Genomic DNA, 25,696 nt, shown 5'->3' on the forward strand with positions numbered 1-25,696 from the left:
TGGAAGGAGGGAAGAGGTGGATAGCAGCACGGGTCTTGGAGGGTGGGAGGCCGTCAGAGGCAGCGGAGGCTCCTGGAATGAGGGTGGCTCTCTGACGGCCTGAGGTTCCTCGATGGATGGAGGATCTCTGGTGGAAGGCCATCCTCGAAGGTTGGCACGCTCTCCCAGGGATGGCCATTGTGGCTGGGAGCAGCCTCTTGCAGGGATGGAGGCGCCTGGAGCAGCTGGCTGAGGCACAGCAGGCCAGGTGGCCTGGCTTGAGCAGCTCCTTCAGCCGTGCTCGCAGCGCCTGCCACATCCCAGCGTAGAGCGCTGCAGATGTGCCGTGGTGAGCCCAAAGCAGCAGCATCAGCTCCTGCAGCTCCTTGGCCACAGTCACACAGGGTCCTGTATGGGTCGATCCAAGATTCGAGGTCTGTCTCAACATTTCTCATCAGAAACTACAGGTGCGGGACTTACGCAGAGAATGTTTTGTGCCTACCCAAAGCTGGTACGGAGCGAAGGCTTTCTGCCTGCTTAAGGTAGTATGGAATGAAGACTTTGCAGCTGCCTGAGTTGATACAGAACAAAGGCCTTGTTCCTGCCAAAGAGGGTATGTGACGTAGCCTTTGCACCCGTCGCCCTGACACCCATTGTGAAAAACCTGCCGACCTTGCCTCGGACACTCCTCCCTTGACCCTGTCAAGTGGAGTTTGGCAAATCTCCACAAGAATTAAGGGGGAGCAAAGGCGGGTGGCAAGGAAGGACCAGGTGTATGGACTAGCATAAAAGACAGCTCTGGAGTGCCTGAACTCCAAAGGTCATCCCCACCGAAAGATCACAGCAATCTTTGCAGAGGCCAAGGAACGCCGACTGGACGGGACTCCAGGGACGCCGGACTTCTGTGGACCCGTGGTGGTAGCTATAGTCCCCTTTACTGCACTTTCCTCCCCATCTTTTCCCAATTTTCTATCTTTCTCTCTCAATCACAGGCCGCTTTACAGATCAAATTAATAAACTCCCCCTTGGATTGAAATTTAACTCCCTTGACTTGTTGGATTTTGTGTTTTCTCTTCTTTTTGCACTCAGAGATCATAGCTGGTACAAACCATCACGCATCAGCGTTTGAGTGGACCATGGCAGACTGATGAAATACTCACCATCTAAGTACTCACCATCTTGCCAAGATCAGAGTTCTCTGCCCACCAAGGACACAGCGAGCGGGAGCAACGTTTCTCCCACTCTGCAGCCGAGAGCTCCTCCCTGCACATGCAGGGAGTTGCCATTGTTTCAGCCGGGCTGAGGCCAAGTGGCCGCCTCAGTTTCAGAGGGCAACTGTTGCCACTGCTGCAACTGTTGCCACTTTCTCGCCTTGTGACAGCCCCTCCTACCTGTACTACAGCCCCTGCTAGAAGACACCAAACTAGCGTCCCGGAGGCAAGGCCTCCAAAGCTTGAAAAAGGCTGAAAGGAACACTCGCATTAGCCCTTGGCCAAAGAAGTTTCTTTAGCTGAAGTTACTAAGAGAGACCGCACTTGACACCACCAAGTGGGTTTGTTGTTGTTTTATTTTTCGGGTCCTCAGTCCTGCGTGGGACTGGGGAAGTGGGTGCTGCAGAGGCTGCGGCAAGGCATCAAAGACGCCTGCCCAGCACCCAAGGGTGGCGCGAGATCTCCTCCAGCGCCGGCCTGTCCGCGGGGTGCTTGGACAAGCACCAGCGGATCAGCTGTTGGCACTCTGCGGAGAGAAGCCAGAAAGGGCCCTTCGTCACTTGCCCAAGGCTCCTGCCCAGCCGCTCCCAGTGCCCGCAGGGCCCGGGCAGTGCTGCGTGCGCTCAGAGCCGTGCCAGCCGCCCGGCCCGCTCTGCCCTCGGCGGGAGAGCGGCACAGCAGGAAGCGGCGCCACCTCCTTCAGCCCGGCGTGCCGCGCTGACCGGCCCCGTCACGGGCCGCCTCCTGCGGCACATCCAGCCCTTGACGGCACGTCCACCTGCCGCCGAGCTGCGTGAGCTGGGCCACGCTGGGCTGTGCGCAGCCACGTGCCAAAAAGTGCCTTCTTGAGGCCGGATACCAACCTGGAGAGACCTGCCGCTTGAAGCAGAGCTGCCCCGACACGATGTCACGGTCCTTGTGGAAGGGGATGTTCCCAAAGAGCATGACGTACAGCAGCACGCCCAGGGACCAGATGGTGGCCGAATGGCCGTGGTAGCAGCCATGGAGGATCCACTCGGGCGGGCTGTACACGGGTGTTCCTAAGGGAGAAGGGCAGCATTGTCTGGGCGCAGGCTGTTGGCTTGCAGAGCCTGGGCCCAGCCTCCTGGCTGAGCCAGGGCCTGCAGTGGTGGCCACAGCTTCCCCCCAAGGTTGCAGCCCCTGCTCCAGCAGCCTGGCCAAAGCCAAGAAGCCATTCTGCCAGCAAGCAAAGAAGGGCAACCATGCAGCCCAAGCCCTCATGGGCCTGCCGAGCCGAGCGGCTGGGGCTTGGCTTTTGCAGCCGTGCTCTGTCAGCAGGGCCGGCAGCACAGCAGAGCATCCTGGGGCACAGCATCCGCCCCGTGCCAAAGGGCAGCCAAAGGGCAGCCGGCTGAGTGCCGCAGGCCAGGAGGGAAGGAATGGGGCCGTGCAATGCCTGGCGCTGGGAGCAGGGCCCCGGCCGTGGGCTCACCGGCAAACTGTGTGAAGGGCTGCTCCTGGAGAAAGGTGCCGCTCCCGAAGTCGATGAGCTTCAGCTCGCCGCTCTCCGGCTCCACGAGGAGGTTGGAGGGCTTGATGTCCCGGTGCAGGACGCCGCAGGCGGTGCAGTGCCGCACGGCCTCCAGCACCTGGCGGAAAAGCCGGCGCGCCACCTCCTCGCACAGGAACTCCCGCTCCATCAGGAAGTGCAGGAGATCCTGCCATGGCTCCGGACGCTCCATGACCAGCATGAAGCTGTCAGGCAGCTCAAACCAGTCGAGGAGCTGGATGATGTTGCGGCAGCCGGAGCCCACCTTCTCCATCAGCACGATCTCCATGGGAACACGGGTACCGTCGGGCTGTGAGGAGGAGAAAACGCCTCCAGCAGGCCTGATGCTGCCCTGGAGCTCTGCTGCCCCCTGCCTGCCATGCCCCAGTGCCCCCTTGGGCAGCCTCCCTGGGGCTTGGGCTTCCTCCCGCCCAGGGCACGCTCGGGGGGGGTGCCCCCCTGCCCGGCCACTCCACCGCTGTCCGGCATCGCCGGCATCCCCGGGCCCGCCGTGCTCCCTCCGGCTCGCTCGCCGAGCCCACGCCCGCTCCCCCCGCCATCTCCCGCCTCCCAGCCTCGGGGCGCCGGCCTTAGCCCTGCCCGCCGCGCCCCGCTCCGCTCCGCTCCGTCCCGCCGGCCCCGCTCACTCACCAGCTCGCCCCACCGCAGCACGCTCTCCCGGGGCACGCGTTTGATGGCCACCTGCAAGCCCACAGAGCGAGAGGCGGGCTGAGCTCCAGCCCCGCCCGGCCCCGGCCCCAACCCCGGCCCGGCCCTCCTGCCACGCCCGGCCGTCCCGCCCGCTTACCGGGCTCCTGTCCGAGAGGCGGCTCCCCGAGAAGACGGTGCCGCAGCCACCGCGCCCCAGCTGCGGGCCCAGCCAGTAGAGCTCCTGCCGCTGCTTCTTTCGCCCTGCCAAAGGCCGAGAGAGAGAGCGAGCCATCAGCCTTCCGCCCGGGGCCCCCCAGCCCCGAGTGCCCGCCAGTGAAGCACGCCGGGCCACCGCGGGCCACCTCGCTCTCACCTGCTTCCTGCTGCGCGCCGGGCAGCGGCCAGCGCCTGGCAGCCGTGGGGCTGGCGAGCGGCACGGCTGGGCCAGGGTAGCGCGCACAGCTGGCTGCAGGAGCCGCAGGGCCGCGGGGCGGGGCGGCACCGTCGCTGTCCCCGGCGTCGTGGGCTGGACGCTGCTGTTCGGGACAGCCGGGGCTACAGCCCGAGGCTTCTTGCCGCAGGGGCGTCCCAGGAGCGGCTGCAAAGCAGAGAGGCGTTTTTGGACGCCCAAAAGCAGCCCGTCAGAGGCACTGGAAGCAGCCAGGGACTAGGCTGCTCTCGGGGAGCCCGGCCTGGCCTGGGGCTGCCCCTCAAGAGCCCCGCGGGAGCCTCACCCAGCTGCTCCCAAGATCTCACCTGCTATTGCAAAGGCCTCTGTGATCCGCGGTGGCCGCCTGGGAGCAGCTTCCTGGAGACGGAGGAACCTCCTCGGTCTCTTGGCCATCGTCTCCGCCGCCAGGCACGGGCTGTTGCCGGCTGGCACAGCCGGCACAGCCTCCTGGCTGCCGGGGGCCGGCAACTGCTGGCTCCGGCACACCTGCTGCTCCGCCACCTGCTCCTGGGAAGGCTCCCGTGCCTCGGGCTGGGCTCCCACTTGGACTTGCGGGCTTTCCCTGACCACAGCAGTGCTCGGGGATGAGCCCGTCTCGGTCACGTCCAGGAGTCCAGGGGAGCTGGGAGACCTGTCCGCGGGCTCTGCACCTGCTGCAGGCTGACAGGTCTCGCTGAGCCTCTGGCAGGGCTGGAGGCTGTCAGAGATAACAGAGGCTCCTGGCACGGTGGAGGATCTCTGACAGCCGGAGGCTCTTGCACGGATGGCTGATCTCTGACGGTGTGCCATCCTTGCAAGGGCTGAGGCTCTCCCAGGGATGATGGTTCGTGCTGGGAGACGCCTCTTGCAGGGATGGAGGCTCCTGGAGGAGCTGCACGAGCCACAGCAGGGCAGGTGGCCTCGCTTCAGCAGCTCCTCCAGCTCTTTCCACAGTGCCTGCCACATCCCTGAATAAAGTGGCTCACGTGTCCCATTGCGAGCCCACAGCAGCAGCATGCTTTCCCGCAGCTGCTGGGCCACAGCCAGGCAGGGGCCGCAGCTGCAGGGGCTGCCCAGGGGGCTGGCGGGAACACGTGGCCGCTTGCCTGGGGTCGCCCGAGGCCTGGAGCACCTGGGAGCTACAGGGGCTCCTCGGCTCCTCCGTGAGCCTCTGGCTTGGACCCCGGCACGCTTAGGGATCTCCTCTTTCCTTGCGTGCTGCCTCCATGGTTGTCGGTGGCCAAGAGCCCACCAGACAGCCACAGCGGCCAGCAGCAGGAAAAGCGCAGTCATAAGGACGCCACCGTCACACATGGCTCCGGCACGTCCCGTCGCAACTGCACTGGCAGCTGCGCCTGCTGGCCCCTCTTATATAGCTGAGGCACGGCTTTGTGACCTCACAGTGCCGTGGGCCAGCAGAGCCCTGTGACATGGCAGCCCCGCCTCACGCCGGCGCTCAGCCCCTTTGTGCCGTCACAGCCCCGCCTCAGCCCAGCGCTCAGCAGGGCGGCAGTGGGAGAAAGGGGCTTCCCGTGGGAGAAAGGGGCTTCCCGTGGGCACCTGGGGGCCCTCTGGAGCAGTGTGGGTTGAAGATTCTCGCCTAAGAAGGACACAGAGATGAGGAAGGGAATGATGACGCACGGTGTCACCTCCTCGTTGGCACAGCACAGGACATGGATTGTCCAATGGGACGCTGGCAAGTCCTTGAGGAAGGCAAGCCCTGCTCGGCAGCGACGAAACCCTCCGTGTGCTGTCCACCACGTTCCCTTCCCGAATCCAAACTCAGCTCTGTGCCACTTCTTGGCAAGCAAATGGATCCTATCCCGTTGAAAACCAGCACATCGACCACTTCTCCACCCAACACGCCCTGTCCCTGCACATCTCGCAGCTGCACGCCTGCTCCAGAAAGATTCTGTGAGGGACAGAATCCAAACGCCTCTTAAAATCCTGAAACAGAACCTGCACTGCCCTCCCATCATCCTTGAGCCGGGCGACCTAATGACAGCGGGATAATCCATCACTCAGATGAGAATTTCGCTCTGCTGTCTCACGCTGCCCACGGCTGACGCCGGCACTGTCCTTGAATCCCTAATTAAAACAACTCCTTCAAAAGGAGGTAGGACTGTGTAACGGTCGATCCAAGAATCGAGGTTTGTCTCAACATTTGTCATCAGAAACTACAGGTGCAGGACTTACGTAGAGAATGCTCTGTACTTATCCTATGCCGGTACGGAGCGAATGCTTTCTGCCTGCTTCAGGTAGTACGGAACGAAGACTTTGCAGCTGCCTGAGTTGATACAGAACAAAGGCCTTGTGCCTGCCAAAGAGGGTATGTGACGTAGGCTTTGCACCCGTCGCCCTGACACCCATTGTGAAAAACCTGCCGACCTTGCCTCGGACACTCCTCCCTTGACCCTGTCAAGTGGAGTTTGGCAAATCTCCACAAGAATTAAGGGGGAGCAAAGGCAGGTGGCAAGGAAGGACCAGGTGTATGGACTAGCATAAAAGACAGCTCTGGAGTGCCTGAACTCCAAAGGTCATCCCCACCGAAAGATCACAGCAATCTTTGCAGAGGCCAAGGAACGCCGACTGGACGGGACTCCAGGGATGCCGGACGTCTGTGGACCCGTGGTGGTAGCTATAGTCCCCTTTACTGCACTTTCCTCCCCATCTTTTCCCAATTTTCTATCTTTCTCTCTCTATCTCAGGCCGCTTCAGGGGCCAAATTAATAAAGTTCCCTCTTGGATTGAAATTTAACTCCCATGACTTGTTGGATGTTGTGTTTTCTTTTCTTTTTGCACTCTGAGATCGTAGCTGGTACAAACCATCACGCGTCTCCTTATGAGTGGACCTTGACACAGACCCCAGAGCTTCTTCATCCATTAAAAGCCCAGCAGGGAATGGAGTACGACAGGAATCCCTACAAGGCCCTGTCTGGGGCAGCCGAAAGCATAGAGTCCTTGAGGAGGGCGAGCCCTGCTCAGCAACAACCAAACCATCCTCCTGTTATCCACAGCATTCCCCTCCTCATTTTAAACGGTGCCTTTCCTGGCAAGAAAGGAGCCTTAGCCCAGTCAAATCTAGAACAGTTGGAACCCTCAGCTCCTTGGGGAAATCCTAATTTATTTACACTAAACATCCTCAGAGCATCTCTCCTGCGACTGGAAATGCCTGCCTGCTTCTTGGTGCTCTTCTTGGGGCAGCCTCCTGGAGACCAGTGAACCTCCTTGGCCTCCTGGGGACCTTCTCCTCCACCAGGCACGGGCTGTTCCCAGCTGCCACAGCCACAGCATCCTGGCAGCTCTGGGGTGGACACTGATGGCTGGAGAACACTTGTGGCTCTGCCACCTGCTCCTGCCACTGCTTGCCCTGATCCAGCTGGGCTCCCATTTCAACTTGTGGCCTTTCCCTGGCCCCGGCCATGCTCAGGGATGTGCCCATGTCCTTGCTGTCCGTGACTCCAGGTGAGAAGGGTGAGCTGTCTGGGAGGTCCTCAGTGTCCACAGGCCGGCAGGGTTTGATGAGGCTCTCAGAGGGCTGCAGGCTGGCAGGGGTGACACTCTGGGAGGGCTGCAGGATTCCAGGAGTGACACTCTGAGAGGGCTGCAGGATTCCAGGAGTGACACTCTGAGAGGCAGGCAGGCTTCCAGGAGTGATGCTCTGAGAGGGAGGCAGGAACTCGGTGGGAACGAAGCATCTTTGAAGCGCAAGGATCCTCAAGGGCTGAGGGCTGTCTGAGGGAATGGAGGCTGTTGGGAGGTTCTCAGCGGGACTTGGGTTCTCAGCAACAGGGAGGTGCACGGAGGGAGGAAGGCTGATGGAAGGAGGGAAGAGGTGGATAGCAGCACAGGTCTTGGAGGGTGGGAGGCCGTCAGAGGCAGCGGAGGCTCCTGGAATGAGGGTGGCTCTCTGACGGCCTGAGGTTCCTCGATGGATGGAGGATCTCTGGTGGAACGCCATCCTCGAAGGTTGGCACGCTCTCCCAGGGATGGCCATTGTGGCTGGGAGCAGCCTCTTGCAGGGATGGAGGCGCCTGGAGCAGCTGGCTGAGGCACAGCAGGCCAGGTGGCCTGGCTTGAGCAGCTCCTTCAGCCGTGCTCGCAGCACCTGCCACATCCCAGCGTAGAGGGCTGCAGACGTGCCGTGGTGAGCCCAAAGCAGCAGCATCAGCTCCTGCAGCTCCTTGGCCACAGTCACACAGGGGCCACAGCTGCAGGGGCTGCACAGGGGGCTGAAGGCAGCATCTGGACACTCTGGAGGGGTCAGCAGAGGTCTGGAGGGCCTGGGAGCCACAGGGGCTCCTCGGCTCTTCCCTGCTCCCCTGACATGGACCCCGGGGCGTTTTCTTATCTTTAGTTTATCCGTAGTGTCCGGTGGCCAAGGGCCCACCAGGCAGCCACGGTGGCCAGCACCAGGACAAGTGCAGTCACCAGCAGGACACTGACATTGCTCATGGCTCCGAAAAGGTCCGTCACAACCACACTGGAAGCTGTGGCTGCTGGCCCACCGTATATAGCTAGCCACGGCACTGTGAAGTCACAGTGCCATGGGCAAGTGCAGCCCTGTGACGTCACAGTCCTGCCTCAAACCAGTGTCACCCCCTTTGTGACATCACAGCCCTGCCTCACACCAGTGTCACCCCCTTTGTGACGTCACAGCCCTGCCTCAAACCAGTGTCACCCCCTTTGTGACGTCACAGCCCTGCCTCACACCAGTGTCACCCCTTTTGTGATGTCACAGCCCTGCCTCACACCAGTGTCACCCCTTTTGTGACATCACAGCCTTGCTCAAGCCACTGTCTCCCCCTTTGTGACGTCACAGCCCTGCCTCTCACCAGTGTCACCCCCTTTGTGACATCACAGCCCTGCCTCAAACCAGTGTCACCCCCTTTGTGACATCACAGCCCTGCCTCACACCAGTGTCTCCCCCTTTGTGACATCACAGCCCTGCCTCTCACCAGTCTCACCCCCTTTGTGACGTCACAGCCCTGCCTCACACCAGTGTCACCCCCTTTGTGACGTCACAGTCCTGTGTCAAACCAGTGTCACCCCCATTGTGACGTCACAGCCCTGCCTCACACCCGTGTCACCCCCTTTGTGACATCACAGCCCCCCCGCCTCAGGGATCAGCAGATCCAGAGCTGCCCTGAAGGTGCTCATGGCCGGAAAAAGCCTGAAAATGAAAATGGGAGCTCAGCCCAGAATAGTGAAGCATTCCCAGAGCAAGGGCACCTCCCGAGCCCAGCATTTGCTGGGGTTTCCCCAGCTGTGCTGTGGTGGTTTTGATTGGCCCAAAACATCAGTGAAGTGTTTTTAACATCTAGGAGAAATTTGGACCCCTCAGAAGCTGTTGTAGTAGGCCTAGGGAGGTGTCTGAGGGGTGGGGTGTGGCACAAAGATGGCTCCTGTGTGTCCTGAGTGAAAGTTCTGGAAGTTTTTACATCAAGTCCAGCAGAGCCAATCTCTGATGGCTCTGAAACTGATGGACATGCTGCCAGCTAAGTTAGGGCCAATTGGAGGTGCTGGTTACACCTCTGGGAAAACATATTTAAGAAAAAATCAAAACAAAGTGGGCATGCACTTCTTTCACTTCTTTGTAGTTGGAGGAGGAGGAGGTGGAGGTGAAAATACATAGAGGGAGAACAGCATGGAGATGCCAAGGTCAGTGAAGAAGGTGGGGAGGAGGTGCTCCAGTGCCCCAGGTGCTGGAGCTGAAAACTCTCTGCTAGCCACAGTGAATGCCATGGGGATGCAGGAGGTCCCCCTGCAGCCCATGGAGTCCACAGGAGTGCAGAAATCCACCCACAACCCATGTCAGAGGAGCAGGTGGATGCCTGGAGAGAGCTGTGACCCAGTTTGGAGTCTCGAAAGAGTTAAAGCTACAGAGGCCTTGCAAAGGAAAGAAAGGCCTTGCTCCTGGGATGGGAGCAGCGTGGCCTTGGCTCGGGAGAGTCTGCACCTTATGGACAAGAAGACTCATATTGCAACAGGATTCGGGCGGGATATTGCTTGTGAGATTGGACCCACCCCACAGAAATTCCCAGAGGTCTGTCTCTCATGGGAGGGACCCCGTGGCTAAGTAGAAAAACCCCTCTCCCTGATTGAACTGACCAGAAAACCCCTCTCACCCTGCCCCCTGTCTGTGTTGCTGGTTTGGAAAGAGGGAAGGGGGGGGGTGAGTGCAGAGACTGCTTCTTAAGAGGGTGGGGGTGAGAGCAGAAAACTGTCTGGAGAGAGAGAGAGAAACAAGTAGAGATAAAGAGTATTTGTAGTAGAAGAATTCTAGTGATGAATAAATGTGAGAATCTGCTCTGTGGACTGAAAAGAGACCCCACACCCTGCCCTCCCCCCCACCTGGCTTGTGGATTGTAAAGGAGGAAAGGGGGTGAATACTATAGGTTTGTAAGAGGGAGGGGGGAGTGAACAAAATGATGTATGAAAAGTTTATTTTTGCCTTGCATTTATCCTCCAATTCTGTTAGGTAATTAAATCACCTTTTGCAACTTTAAGCTTGAAGCCTGTTTGCCCTTTTTGGTGCGTCCTCCTGGCAAGGGTCCTGTCTCAAACCCACGACAGTGCCCAGTGAGCTCCAAGCCAGGCCAGCCCCAGCCCCCATGCAAAGGAAATGACCCTTTACTTTGGAAGCCAGTGTAGCTATGTCGCCAATGAAGGTAAGGCAAGATCATTTCAGCAGCCCCGTTGCAGGAAGAGGCTGGAACAGCTGGGCTTGTGTCACCAGAGTGTGACAGACCCCTCAGCTTCTTCATCCATTAAAAGCCCAGCGGGGAATGGAGTACGACAGGAATCCCTACAAGGCCCTGTCTGGGGCAGCCGAAAGCATAGAGTCCTTGAGGAGGGCGAGCCCTGCTCAGCAACAACCAAACCATCCTCCTGTTATCCACAGCATTCCCCTCCTCAATCTAAACGGTGCCTTTCCTGGCAAGAAAGGAGCCTTAGCCCAGTCAAATCTAGAACAGTTGGAACCCTCAGCTCCTTGGGGAAATCCTAATTTATTTACACTAAACATCCTCAGAGCATCTCTCTTGCGACTGGAAATGCCTGCCTGCTTCTTGGTGCTCTTCTTGGGGCAGCCTCCTGGAGACCAGTGAACCTCCTTGGCCTCCTGGGGACCTTCTCCTCCACCAGGCACGGGCTGTTCCCAGCTGCCACAGCCACAGCATCCTGGCAGCTCTGGGGTGGACACTGATGGCTGGAGAACACTTGTGGCTCTGCCACCTGCTCCTGCCACTGCTTGCCCTGATCCAGCTGGGCTCCCATTTCAACTTGTGGCCTTTCCCTGGCCCCGGCCATGCTCAGGGATGTGCCCATGTCCTTGCTGTCCGTGACTCCAGGCGAGAAGGGTGAGCTGTCTGGGAGGTCCTCAGTGTCCACAGGCCGGCAGGGTTTGATGAGGCTCTCGGAGGGCTGCAGGCTGGCAGGGGTGACACTCTGGGAGGGCTGCAGGATTCCAGGAGGGACACTCTGGGAGGGCTGCAGGCTTCCAGGAGTGATGCTCTGAGAGGCAGGCAGGAACTCGGTGGGAACAAAGCATCTTTGAAGCGCAAGGATCCTCAAGGGCTGAGGGCTGTCTGAGGGAATGGAGGCTGTTGGGAGGTTCTCAGCGGGACTTGGGTTCTCAACAACAGGGAGGTTCACGGAGGGAGGAAGGCTGATGGAAGGAGGGAAGAGGTGGATAGCAGCACGGGTCTTGGAGGGTGGGAGGCCGTCAGAGGCAGCGGAGGCTCCTGGAATGAGGGTGGCTCTCTGACGGCCTGAGGTTCCTCGATGGATGGAGGATCTCTGGTGGAAGGCCATCCTCGAAGGTTGGCACGCTCTCCCAGGGATGGCCATTGTGGCTGGGAGCAGCCTCTTGCAGGGATGGAGGCGCCTGGAGCAGCTGGCTGAGGCACAGCAGGCCAGGTGGCCTGGCTTGAGCAGCTCCTTCAGCCGTGCTCGCAGCGCCTGCCACATCCCAGCGTAGAGCGCTGCAGATGTGCCGTGGTGAGCCCAAAGCAGCAGCATCAGCTCCTGCAGCTCCTTGGCCACAGTCACACAGGGTCCTGTATGGGTCGATCCAAGATTCGAGGTCTGTCTCAACATTTCTCATCAGAAACTACAGGTGCGGGACTTACGCAGAGAATGTTTTGTGCCTACCCAAAGCTGGTACGGAGCGAATGCTTTCTGCCTGCTTAAGGTAGTATGGAATGAAGACTTGCAGCTGCCTGAGTTGATACAGAACAAAGGCCTTGTGCCTGCCAAAGAGGGTATGTGACGTAGGCTTTGCACCCGTCGCCCTGACACCCATTGTGAAAAACCTGCCGACCTTGCCTCGGACACTCCTCCCTTGACCCTGTCAAGTGGAGTTTGGCAAATCTCCACAAGAATTAAGGGGGAGCAAAGGCGGGTGGCAAGGAAGGACCAGGTGTATGGACTAGCATAGAAGACAGCTCTGGAGTGCCTGAACTCCAAAGGTCATCCCCACCGAAAGATCACAGCAATCTTTGCAGAGGCCAAGGAACGCCGACTGGACGGGACTCCAGGGACGCCGGACTTCTGTGGACCCGTGGTGGTAGCTAGAGTCCCCTTTACTGCACTTTCCTCCCATTCCCCACACAACCATCCCATTCCCCACCAGCCCACAGAGGGAAATCCCAAGGCCAACCCCAGCAAAGGCAATCAGTGTGTAGGGAAAGCTTGAGCATTGATCTGGGAGATATTCCTCCGAGTCCACAGATCCATTCTGGTTGAAGTTTGTTGTGCTAGTCTCCTCCATGGTGAATGATCCTGTTCCCAGTGTTTGTCTTCTCCTTTTCCCACCACTTGCTAGGGAGAGATTAGGAACCAGAGGGAAATAAGGTCCATCAGCATTCCCAGCACTTCCCATCTGCTCACACAGCCCCACAGCAGCCCCAGGAATAACCCCCACCCCTGCAGTGCCCAGGACAAGGACAGGAGACATCTGCCACTACTCCATCCCTGGACTCCTACCTCCTGTAGGAACAGCACTGTCACAGGAGCCCCAGGAGAAAGGATTTGGGGATGGCTGCTGGGACCACTGGCTCTGCTTCAGCCTCATCCCTCATGCCTGGGGTGCAGCCCTTAGCCCAGAGATCACATCCCATGGTCAGAGCCTCCCCTCACAATCTCACCACATCAGTGACAGCTTCCCCTCACATGTCCCAGGGACAGAGATCTTGCCAGGAGAAGGTGGCCATTTCATCCCCTTCCTCTCCTCACCCTAGTTCTTCATGAGGAGCTGCTGATCTGTAATGATCCTATTAATTCAGACACTCAAATTCTATAATTTTAAACACCATTTACTGGGTCTAAAACAATGAAGAAGGAGAGTACAGCACAGATAGTGTTATGTCCCTTCAGATGCTGTGAATCCTGGCTCAAAATACTCCTCTGGTGAGGGAAGATCCTGTCCATGGAAAGCCTGCTCCACTATGGTCCTTTCAGCTTTTACAGGGTTTTCTGAACCCCTCAGAAATGCCAGACCTCATTGTGAACCCAGTCCCTGCCCCTTGGGTGCCAACAGAGCCCCTGAGCAGCAGCCATGAGGACAAGCACTGGCCTTGTGTCCACTTGCTGTGGGAAATCACCAGTGCCCAGACACAGGACTGCACGAGGGCTTTGCCCACAGCCTCTCATCACATCCCATCTAACCACAATCAGCAGCCCAATTACCCCTGCTGAGCATGTGTCTCCTCTGAGATTAGGTTTGTGGGGTACATGGTGCTGCCAGTGTGCTCTTATCTCCAAGTGGTTCCTGCCACACAACCTCAGCCTTTCACAGCACAGGGACTGGCATTTTGTTGCTTATTTTCTGCCCTTCTTTCATGCATTTTTCATCTCCTCTGGAGTTGTATCCTGTGCTTGTCATCCCCAAGAATGATGTGCTCCAAAGATATCCTTGTTAATGCACAAGGTCCATGGTCTCTCCAGGGTGTCCACCCGGGAGCTGCAGGATTTGGAGCAAGAGGAAGGCTTGAAACAAGGAGAGAACACAAGTTCAAGGTCCATCCCTGAGAGACAGATGGAGAAAGGTGCAGCTCCTGGAAGTGTCTCTCAGGAAGGAAGTTGGGAGAAGTCTCTGAGCGCCAGATACATGTCACTAGAGGCACTGAGCAACTTGTGCTGTTGCAGGTCTGAACATCAGGGATTTCTCACTCTTGGAGGTCTCTCTCATCTCTCTCACCTCTCTGCCATCCTCTATCCCTGGGAAGGATTTATGTCCCCTCCTGTGTTGATGGATCCCCACCATCCATCACCACACAGTGAAAGCCAGAAGCCCCTCACATGGTGGGACAACAGCAGAGAATGGCAGGAAGACAGGAAGGGGATGAAATGGCCACCTCCTCCTGACAAGATCTCTGTCCCTGGGACATGTGAGGGGAAGCTGTCACTGATGTGGTGAGATTGTGAGGGGAGGCTCTGACCATGGGATGTGATCTCTGGGCTAAGGGCTGCACACCAGGCACAAGGGATGAGGCTGAAGCAGAGCCTGTGGTCCCAGCAGCCACCACCAGATCCTTTTCCCCTGGGGTTCCTGTGACAGCGCTGTTCCTACAGGAGGTAAGAGTCCAGGGATGGAGTAGTGGGTGATGCCTCCTTTCTAGGGACAGGACTAGACAGGGTGGGAGTTTGTCCTGGGCACTGCAGGGGTGGGGGTTATTCCTGGGGCTGGTGTGGGGCTGTGTGAGCAGATGGGAAGTGCTGGGAATGCTGATGGCCCTTATTTCCCTCTGGTTCCCCATCTCTCCCTAGAAGGTAGTGGAAGAAAGAGAAGGCTGCCACTGGGAACAGGATCATTCACCATGGAGGAGACCAGCACAACAAACTTCACCCTGAATGATACGATTTATGGAGCTCTGTACTGGGAGGAATTTATAACACGTGAATGCTCAAGCATTCCATATACACTGATTGCCTTTGCTGGGGTTTGCCTGGGAATTTCCCTCTGTGGGCTGGTGGGGAATGGGATGGTCATGTGGTTCCTGGGCTTCCACATGAAGAAGAACCCTTTCACTGTCAACATCCTAAATCTGGCTGTAGCTGACTTCTGCCTGCTCCTCCTGTTGCTCCTGCTTATACTGGCTTTTATGACTGTAGCAATATTTTGCACAACTTTGTTTCATTTTATTGATCACTATATGCAGTAGTGCAGAACCTGAAAGCAGCTCTCCCCTGCTGTGGGGGGAGGGCTGCCCCAGAACCGGAACACGCAGGATGGTCATTCCATGGCCACGAGCTGTGGGGCTGGTCAGACGCGGTTCTTGTAGAAGCGTCACAGGTTTAGAAAGGCAGCTGTTTGGTTCCTGGTCTCCATGGTGTTTTTATTGAGGAAAACAGGGGAGGAGTGGGGAGACTGGGGAAGGGGAAGGGAAGGCGAGGGAGGGTACAGGTTCCATACGAGCCCAGAACCGAAGAGGCCCGTTCCGGCTCTGGCTGGGGTTTTTATCTCTAGGGATGGGAGGCGGTCCTGACTCACATCCAGTCAGAAGGGGTCAGGGGGGCGGGGTCAGGGACAGGAAGGACACACGTTACAACAACTATAGGTATTTTGTGAGTGTCCTTGGGTTCCCATGCCACCTGTTTGACCTGAGCAGCCTTGGGCTGCTGACAGCCCTCAGCATGGAGCGCTGTGTCTCCATCCTCTGCCCCATCTGGTATCGCTGTCACCGCCCCCGGCACCTCTCGGGTGTCATCAGTGGGTCCCTCTGGGTTCTCATCGGGGCTTTTGTGTCCTCCTTCTATGTCACCTACACCTTTACTGAAGACTCTGCGACCATCCTTGCAGGTGTAGCCCTCGCCATTGCCGTGGTTTTTTCCCTCATGATGTTGGTTTCCAACCTGCTCCTGTTCCTCAAACTCCGCTGTGGCTCCCAGAGGAGACACCCAGGGAAACTCTTTGTTGTCATCCTGCTCAACGTCCTGCTCTTCTTCACCTGCGGCATCCCTTTCTGTGTGGAGGTTTTCCTCTATCTTCCTGATTCTGGCGAGCTATTCCCTGAAAACACCTCCTAGCTGCTGGCATTGCTGAACAGCAGCCTCAACCCTGTGATTTATGTGCTGGTGGGGAGCTGGCGGCGGCGTCGCTTCCATCGCTCCGTCAAAGTCGCTCTGCGGAGGGTGTTTGAGGAGAAAGCCAGGAGTGAGGAGGGCAGCCATGGCCCTGGGGACACTGCTGTGGTGGAGGTGACAGCTCTGTGAGGCACTGCTGGACACGAGGCACCTGGAGATGTGCCACCTCAAAGATACCCACAAATATGAGACCATGGGGGCACATGGCTCTGAGCTCAGTCCTGTTCCTGTATTCCCTATGAATGACCCTCATTGCCTCAGCCCCAGGGAATAAACTCCATCTCCTTTGGCTCAGCAGATGAGTTTCATGGGGTTTTGAGAGCTCTCCTGCCTGGACAGAGTGTGACAGGTTAAGCCTTTGGGACACATCCAGCGTGGGGCGGCAGTGATTTCCCAAATCTCTGCAGGGCTGGGGCCTCTAGATGGCAGGAGAAAGGTAAGGATCTCACGGAGCATCCTTCCCATTCTGTCTGACAGAGCCAGCCCTGCACTCCCTGCTGATGGGAAGAGACCAAACTGACCCCAGGCAGGGCTGCAGAGCTAAGGGAGGGACAGCAACATTCTCTTACTCTTTAAGTGGGAATTTGTCACATTCTTTCATTCCAGAATTAAATCATTCTGGATAAAGTGCAGGGACGATGGTGAATTCCACAGAATTCTGGTGCCTTTGACCAAAAAGAGCTTGAAATGTGGAAATTCACATCACCAGATGCTTGGGCCATTTAATTGTACAGAAATCAGGGGGTTATGCTGCTGTTCTGCAGAATGAGGCCATCCCCTGGTTCCACAGCATCAATGTCCAAGGAAGCCTTTCACCACCTCCATCCTGAACCTGGCCATTCCCAGGAGGAGCTGAACAGCAACTCTGCACAGCAGCTTCAGCCAAAATCCAGGTTATACTAATCTTTTTCACTTTGTTATGAAACCTGAATTAGATTTAGATGTATTACTTTTGGGTTTTTACCATGTGATAATGCTGACCCCAAATCTGTTCAATAAACAATATCTGGCCTTTGCTGCAGAGCGTGTCCCTGATGAACAGTGTCCAAAAATTGCTCATTTCCTTAGTTTTTCCCACCCTAAAGCCTCTGCCATGTGTGAAGAGGGCAGGTTCCTGTCTCATACCAGAGCTCTTCCTATGGCACGTGCCTGCAATGTTTGGAATGATGTTGACAGTGCCAAGAGCTCCTCATCCCTCCTGAGAGAGATATGGGCAGCAGACACATCTCTTACTCGGGGGAAGTTCTCCCCCCTTTTCCCACTGCCTCAAATCCAGGGGAAAGCAATGTGCCACTGCTTCTGGAAAGGGAAGTGAAAGCCTTGGCTGGTGAGTCATGCTTTGGAGACACACAATGCGGTTGAATATCTAAGAATCATTTATTCACAGAGTTGTTGATAATTAACAGAATACAGTGACTTCCACATCTCAGAGTGTTTTCTCTCCCTGTCTCTTGTTTTCCTACCCATTGGAAAGTAGAAACTTCCCAAGGTAAAACTTCTTCTCCGGGAAAGAACAACTCAGCCAGGGAATTTCTCCCAAGGCAAGTGCAGAAGGACCATTGTCCTTCCACATACTTTCTCTACTCCCAAGCACCTTCCTTGTCTCCAGTGTCACCTAGGCCACTCCCTATGTGAGTTTCCTGTTTTCCATGGAATCATGGAATGGTTTAGGTTGGAAGGATCCTTAAAGACCTTCCTTCTCCAACTCACAACACAGCCCACAGCCCCAAACTCAGTGTGCATTTCAGGGAAAGTCTTCCAGAGGCAATCTCAAACACCTGCCCACTTGCCTGGGCAACAAAGCTCAATGTGAAGTCTCCTCATGATCTTCCCATGTGTCAGGACCTGCTTGAGGTGGACAGGAATCACCCAGGAATTGTTCTGCACTGCTGTGCCAAGATTTCTTATCCACCTGCATGCTGTTTTTAAGCAAACACACCAAGAAAATCCACTTGCAAAAGGTCTGATTCTTGGTGACTCAATTTTATTATTCCACAGGGGAGGGAAGCTCATTTCTGAGGCAGAGAAAGCTCAGACCTGTTGAATAGGAAAGATTCAAAGCAAAGATTTCAAAGCAAAAGCTTTCGAGGGTTTCCCTGCCCATGGAGAAAGGGTTAGAATGTGATGATCTGTAAGTTTCCTTCCAACCCAAACCTTCCCATGATGATTCCTCACATCATCCAGAATTCACCCCAGGCAAGAGTTCCCCTGCTGCACACAGCACCAGCCTGACAGAGCTCCGGGGGCATTTGGACAGCACTCTCAGGCACAGGGAGGGATTGTTGGGATGGCCAGGATGGTGCAGGGCCAGGAGCTGAACTCTGTGATCCTCGTGAGTCCCTTCAAACACAGGATGTTTTATGATTCTATTTCACAGTGATTCTATTTCATGAGGATTCCACTTTATGATGATTCCACTGTGTTGTCCCTATTCTGGAGCTCTGGCACATCCTCAAAAGCCCTCTGGAAGGCAACTCTAACAGAGTTAGAGTTGAATTCCTTTGCACAGATCCCAGCCAGGAAGTAAATCAGAGGGTGGGCACTGCTGTTGGCACAGGCGAGCAGGACAGAGGTGCTGAGGGCAAAGACAGAGAGGTCAAAGGCTCTCAGCAAGAGCCAGAACCCAAAATCAGCAGTGAAGAAGGGAAAGAAGGTGACAGGCAGCAGGACCAGGGCACAGAGCTTCCGTGGGGGCTGTTTCCATGAGCAGCACAGGAGCCTGGCCAGCAGGGCTAGAGCAGAACAGATCAGGGTGAGCACTGAGAAGAGGTAGCTCAGCACCAAGGCCACCAGCACCAAAGGGCAGAAATAGGGGGTGACGGTGAGCAGGAAGGAGAGGAGCCAGAGCAGAGCACACAGGAGCACCGGGAAGCGCTGGGAGCGGTGGCAGGGCCAGCAGGACACAGGGAGGACAAAGAGAGCTGTCCCAGCACTGAGGGCTGTCAGAGAGTAGACCCGGGCAGTGAAAGAGAAGAGGATGGTGACGTTCAGCCCGGCTGTCACACCCCGTGAGCCCAGCTGGTGGCAGAAGCTCTCTGGGACATAAAATATCCCCAGGGCGATGGTGATGAAGAGCAGGAAGGTGAAGTCAGCGATGGCCAGGCTGAGGATGCAGATGGTGATGGGTTCCTGTGGGTGCGGAAGCCGAGGAGCCAGAGGACAGCCCCGTTCCCCACCATTGCACACAGGCACAGGAGCAGCGTGACAGGGACTCTGCTGGAGTGGCTGTTGTCACACTCAGTGCAGCTGGAGTGCTTGTCCTCATTCCAGCTCCCGTTGGAGACTTTCCCACCGGGCTGGCTCCAGCAGGGAGGGCTGTCTGTCTGTCTGTGTGGCAGGGGACAATGTGCTCATTGTGACACCTCTGCTGCTTCTCCTTCCCCTCACACAGCTGGAGGGGTGACAAACACACACACTTTACCAACACTGCTGTCCCTCACACGTGGCTTTTCCCATCTTTTCCCACCCCCAGCTTCCATGTGGAGCAGTACAGGGAGAGGCAAGGGACAGGACAGATTGCTAGCAGGATGTGGGAGATGGGTATGACTGCCTGGCACAAAAGCCAGGGAGATACCTCCTTCCTGGCTTTGATCAGGACAGAGCTGGAGGAGGAAAACAGTTGGAGAATTAAAGGATTGGCTGTGGAGATATCAGAGCAAGTGTCATTGTGGTGGATCTGACCTGAATTCTCAGGTGTCACTTGATATCACTGAGCTCCTGGATTCCTTCAGCAGGACTCTCGTTTCAATATTCCCCCCTTTCCCCAAAATATTTAGTGCTTTAATACCCTACAGACCAATATTCCCCTGCCAAAATCAGTCAGCATGCCCCACCTCAATGAGGGGGACATTGGTTACATTGAAAGAGAAGAGTCTGACCTTTACTTTCACAGCCTGGAGAATTTTACTGGAGCAGACACACTGTGGGTTCACATTGCCTCACACACACCAGCTGCTGTCCCTGGGTCAGGATCTTCAAGAGCTTCCCTGGAATGCTCATTTGGGAAAGGGGAGAGAAGTCTGCTGGGTGAGCCTGGGCAGTGTCCAGGGAGGGGTCTGTCCCAGGCCCCCTTTTGTCCCTGCTGGATCATGTTCTCCAGGGCTCTCACAAACAGGGAACTATTTCAGAGCCCTTGCTGGGATCAGAGCTCTGCTTCTAATCTGCTCTTGACTTTGTCCAGGAAATGAGTAACAGGAGAGAGCCTCAGCAATGAGACCTGTGGGAAAGCAGTTTGTCTCTGTGTCAAGTTCCTCTTTCATTTTAAAGCAACCCCAATCCTGAAATCTTGTCTTCTGAACTGCCTGAACTTGCCCCCTCTCCTTCTTGGGGTGAATCCCTAGGACCCTGCACTACAAAATTTGATTCCTGGTTCAAATGTTGTTTTGCTACTTGTATACCACAACTTCAATATTATGTGACTTTAACCATTCAGTTTCCAAGAGTATTCATGCAGTAAGGAATTTTGTGTGTGAGCTGGAGCACAGGCATACAGTGGAGAGATGTTTAACATTTCAGAAATGTCATTTTTTTCTGAGAAGAGGTGAATCAATGCTGCTCTCTTTGCTTTAACCATTAGAAAGTTAGAGGTTTCATTCGACTCATCTTCTACACTCCCTTGGGAGTCAGACAGCAGCCTACAATGAATTCCACAGAATTCCTAGAAAGCTGAAATGAGATGATTCCTACCCAGACTGATATGTGTCTGGGAGCTGGGATGCTCCTGCTGGAATCTGGTGTGTGTGGAGACCCTGGGAGCAGAACTGCCTCCGCTCTTCCTCGCTGACACTGTGTTTGTGTCCCCAGCTATGGAATCTCACATCCCCTCACTGGGCCACTCCTTTCCAGTGCAAACAGTTCATGATCCATGAGCTAAAGGGGCTCCAGGAGAGCTGGAGAGGGACTTTGGACAAGGGCCTGGAGGGACAGGACAAGGGGGAATGGCTTCCCAATGACAGACGGAGGGTTCAGATGTGGTATTAGGGAGAAATCCTTCCCTGTGAGGGTGCTGAGGCACAGGTTGTCCAGAGAAGCTGTGGCTGCCCCAGGATCCCTGGAAGTGTCCAAGGCCAGGTTGATTGGCATTTGGAGCAACCTGGACTTTTGGAAGGTGTTGCTGCTGGTGAAGGGGTGGGATCAGTAAAAACAACCACAAGTGCTCACAGGACTGAGGAGGAGGATGAGCTCCGGGGAAGGGCTGATAGGGGGATAACAGCACTCCAAAATCTGATCTCTTATAAATTTTATTGCATCATTAAGGGGATTGGCAGTAATTAATGTGAGGTCTAACTGCTGATAACCTGTCTGCAAGCAACTCTTTGCTGTCTTTCCATTGGACAGAGTGTGCCTACAGCAGAATGACAAAAAAGGGGAATTCTTGTCTCAGTTGTGCTCCTCTGAGTCCAGGGAAGGTTTTGGCAATGGTCCCAGAGCACTTCCCAAAAAGGGAGTTGTTTCTGAGAAGCACCAAGCTGCCTCTCCAGCACTGCCTGCACAGCAAGCATTCCAGTGCCACCAGCACCACCAGCATCCATCTGCTGCTGGAGGGACCATGACCCCTCAGGGAAGAGAAACGAGGAATAGTAGAAACCTGTAGGGAGACGAAAGGGACAGCAGCTGGAGAATGGGTCATTCTGCAGGGAAGGAGTGTTTCTAATCAACAGGAAATGAAGAGCCATTCACACAGATCCGGTGGAGCTTTTCAAAAAAGCCACTTCCTTTGCAGCAAAAAAAAAAAAAAAAAAAAAGGAAGTGAAACTCTTACGTAGCCAAAGCTGAAGTTTCCAACTCCCCTGTGACTCCACCCAGTCTTGGGAAGCAAAACTGCGACAGGGCACAGAGAGGAGCCAGTGGGACAGGAGTGGGGACCTCCTGGGGATCTGGGCACTTTCTCCTTCATGTTACTGACCTGGGAGGATCTGCATTAGGATATGGATCCAAAAGGAGCAAAAGATGCTGGGAACTGCCACTGATCTGTACAGACACCCTTTGTCTGCTGCTGACCCACACTCAACAGGTCAGTGCAATGTTTGCCTTCCTCCCTACCCCACCTGCCTCTCCTCCAGCAGCTGCTCTGTTCCTGCCACCCTCTCCCAGTGACAGCAGTGTCCTCCCCAGCTCCTCCCTCCTCTGCCCTGAGCTTCCCTTCTGTATCTTGGTATTGAAATCAGATGGAAAAAACTTTTTAACACAATGGAACACATTAGGAAGTGGGAATTCTTTATCTGTGCAGTTCGTATGGAAGGATCTCTCCTTTTTCTGTGTGTGAAGAGACTTTTCAAGAGGGCTTTTATCCATTATAACCATTCAAAATCATAAAAACTTGTTTCTTTTCTAATACATAAGCATCACTTTCCTAGAACTATTTTCCATGCATCCACCTGCTCCTGGGAGTCCTTTAATGATCCTGCAGGTTCATTAAGAGAGGTCTCTGGTGGTTGTATTCACTGAATGCTGTGATATTAAAGGTGACCTTGCCTTGAACTTTTCCTTTGGCCATGTGCTGTTGCTTCTTGTTACAAAACTTTTCCCAAAACCGCTGGAGGCCTCCTTATCTGCTTCTCCACTGGTTCCGGACATGCAGAACCAGTTCTCTGTCCATGCTCCTTTGCATCCTTTTATCTTTTTGTCCAGCTGGTCTTTCAGCAGCTTCAGGGAAGATGAAAATTTTTATTCTCTGTGTTCTTTATCATTCTCCTGCCAAACAACCTAACCCTCCCACCTCCCTCTCCCACCCCACTATTTCCAATGCCCTCCTCCCCTTCACATCTCACTTCTCTCCACTGAATCCTTCCCACTGCAGGGAGCTGCTGAGGAGCTGCATGGTCCATCCCAGGATTCTCCAAGCAGTGACTCCCCATCCACTCTGACCACAGCCAGGGGCCACATCCCACTGCCTGCCCAGCATCCATCCATGGAGGTGAGCACTGTCACCCCCTCTCCGGCCTCACCCACTGAAGGAGATGATCCATGTGAGATAAATACGTCCGACGTGGCCATACACAGTGTCACACTGCTCATCTGCCTTTGTGGACTGGCTGGGAATGGGGCTGTCCTCTGGCTCCTCAGACTGAAACGCACTAGTGTCATCATCTTTGCCCTGGCTGCCTTTGATTTCCTCTTCCTCCTCTTCGCAGTCCCCACTGCTCTGCTCTTCCTGGTGGAGGATGTGTCCTGCTCCATTATCATGCCTCTGGTGTACTTGAGGTTCCTTTTACCGTTGTCGTTGTTCTCCTGCTACTGTGGGCTGTGGCTGCTGACAGACCCCAGCATGGTGATGGGCATGTCTAAGTTCTGCCAGCCCTGCTGCCACCTTCCCGAGCGCCTGGTGTGGGGGATAGTCTCTGTCCAATCCTGTGCCTTCTTAGCTCTCATCATTGTCATCGCCATGGTGACTTTCCTGTGCCCATCACAGAAACAAGAGCAATGTCGGGTGGCTCTCATCTCCATGTTCACCATCATCCTGCTCCTCTTTGCTGCACCCAACATCATTTCCAGATCGACTGACTTCATTAAGGCCAAATGTGGCTCCCAGCAGCAGCAACTCAAGAAGCGTGACATTGTTATCTTCCTCACTGTGCTCCTCACTCTCCCTCTCAGCCTCGTGAATTTCCTGCAGCAGCTTGGCTACATTGTTGTGTCCTCCCAGGTTTTTTTCCTGCTCAACTGCATCAACAGCACCAGCAAACCCTTCATCTACTTCCTGGTGGGGAGGTGTTGGAGGAATTGCTCCATGGGGTCCCTAAGGGAATACTTCAAGAGGGTTTTTGAAGAGACAGAAGACAACTCTGCCAACTAAAAAGATGCCACCACAGACACGGTGGTCTGAGCCTGTTGATCCTTCCCACTGCCCAGCTGAGAGACCCTGGGACAGAGGCGGAGGGTTTCCTTGAGCCAGCTGATTAATAAATATCCACAGCATCTCCCTCCCACACTCTATTCCTGCAGAAGAAGCAAGCAGGGGCATGTGGGAGGGATGCTCCACAGGGAGCACATTGCAGCATGGCTTTCCTCCTCCCTCCCAGGTCCTAGAACATTTTCCCCCCAAAGGGATTGTGCCCCACATGGCTGTGATCCCAAAATCCCCCTGGCACCTGGTTCCTGCATCCCACTGCAGTGTGATATCAATAAACAGCATCCTGAACCCTGAGCTGCCTTCACCCCGTCTGCCAGTGCTTGCTGCCTTCCTCTGGCTCCTGCTGCCAGCTGGGAATGGGGGTGGAGGGAGGGAGGGAGGGGACACAGGCATGGCTTGTGCTCCCTGCAGCAAACATGATCCCGAGTGCCCAGAGCTGGGATGGCAGCGGCACAGCCGGCATGGGCAGGATGGCCCAGGGGCTCAGCATTCCCTTCCCAGCTGCTCTCTGAGCGGCACAGCAAAAAACTTCCCCAATGTATTTTATTTTTAGTGTTGTGAGCCAGGGGCAAAGAACACCTTTCCTTCAGAAATTTTTCCTCTCCCATTGTTTTGGCCTCTCCCACAGCAAGCTCAGATGATGCAGCTGCAAAGGGAGGGAGATTCTGTGCTCCTCAGCACAGCCACCACCTTCCAGGAGCCGGGTGACACCTCTGTTTGTCACCACAGGCTCCACAGGGCATCATACATCTCCCTGTCACTTCACTGAGATCACTGGGCTGGGGGTGTTCAGCCTGGAGAAGGGAAGGCTTCAGAGAGACCTTAGAGCCCCATCTGGTGCCTACAGGGGCTCCAGGAACTGGAGAGGCACTTTGGACAATGGCCTGCAGTGATGGGAATAGGGGAAATGGCTTCATACTGCCAGAGAACAGGGTTAGATGGAATATTGGGAAGGAATTCTTTTCTGTGAGGGTGCTGAGGCCCTGGCACAGGATCCCAGAGATGCTCTGCCTGCCCTAGGGTCCCTGGCAGTGTTCCAAGCCAGGGTGGATGAGGTTTGGAGCAATCTGGTCTAGGGGAAGGTCTTGCTGCAGGCAAAGGGGTGGTAAAAACAACCACAAGAGATCCCCAGACTTAGGAGGAGGAGGAGGAGCTGCTGGGGCAGGGCTGGAAAGGGGAACACAACATCCAAAATCTGGTGTCTAATACCTTCCATTGCATCATTAAGGACATTAGCAGTAACTAATGTTGGCTCTAAGTGCTGATAACCTGGCTGCAAGGAACTCTTTGCTGCCCTTCCCTTGGGCTGTTAGAGTCTACATTACAGAGGAAAAATGGTAATTCTTGGGTCAGTTGTGCTTTCTTGAGCCCAGGGGATGTTTCAGCAATGATCCCAGAGTTCTTCCCACATTGTGAGTTGTTTCTGACAAGCACCCAGCTGCCTTCCCAGCACTGCCAGCATTCCAGTGCCATCAGCACCACCAGCATCCCTCTGCTGCTGGAGGGACCATGACCCCTCAGGGACCAGAAATGAGCAATGGTAGAAACCTGTAGGGAGAGGGAAGGCAGCTGGAAAATGAGACATTCGGCACGGAAGGAGTGTTTCTAATGAGGAGGAAATGAAAAGCCATTAGCAAAATTTTTCATTTGGAGTTTTTGAGAAAAGCCAATTTCTTTGTGGGGAAAGAAAAAACCAATACCCCAAGATAAATAGTCCCAAGTAAGTGGAGCTCTGACGTAGCCAAAGATGCAATTTCCGAGTCTCCTGTGGCTCCACCAAGTCTTGGGGAACAACACCAGCACAGGAGATAGAGGTTTTCCTTCGTGTTACTGACCTGGGAGGATCCACTTTACCATATAAAAGGATATAAAAGGAGCAAGAGATGCCAGGAAGCACCACTGATCTGGACAGACACCCTTTGCCTGCTGCTGCCCCACACTCAACAGGTCAGTGCAATGTTTGCCTTCCTCCCTAC

General features: G+C 55.4%; 1 protein-coding gene and 1 pseudogene across 2 annotated transcripts; one reads left to right on the forward strand and one right to left on the reverse strand.

The window, feature by feature from the left end:
* Positions 1-1,534: 1,534 nt before the first annotated feature.
* LOC146436946 (uncharacterized) lies at positions 1,535-5,136 on the reverse strand. Of its 2 annotated transcripts, none has more exons than XM_085063373.1 (7): positions 4,108-5,136; positions 3,725-3,949; positions 3,509-3,612; positions 3,352-3,402; positions 2,644-3,010; positions 2,054-2,230; positions 1,535-1,716 (listed from the first exon to the last, which is right to left on the reverse strand). In XM_085063373.1, the coding sequence occupies exons 1-7, from the start codon at positions 5,093-5,095 to the stop codon at positions 1,613-1,615; spliced, it is 2,016 nt and encodes a 671-aa protein (XP_084919499.1). In that variant the 5' UTR covers positions 5,096-5,136; the 3' UTR covers positions 1,535-1,612. The 2 variants fall into 2 exon arrangements, with proteins under 2 accessions (XP_084919499.1, XP_084919498.1); XM_085063372.1 differs by having other exon boundaries at positions 3,509-3,604; positions 3,714-3,949.
* A 9,381-nt stretch (positions 5,137-14,517) lies between these two features.
* On the forward strand, positions 14,518-15,997 carry LOC146436947 (mas-related G-protein coupled receptor member D-like; annotated as a pseudogene).
* The last annotated feature ends 9,699 nt before the right edge of the window (positions 15,998-25,696 follow it).

Source organism: Lichenostomus cassidix, chromosome 5 (genome assembly GCF_008360975.1).
Source record: "Lichenostomus cassidix isolate B80296 chromosome 5, HeHo_3.0, whole genome shotgun sequence".
NCBI lineage: Eukaryota > Metazoa > Chordata > Aves > Passeriformes > Meliphagidae > Lichenostomus > Lichenostomus cassidix.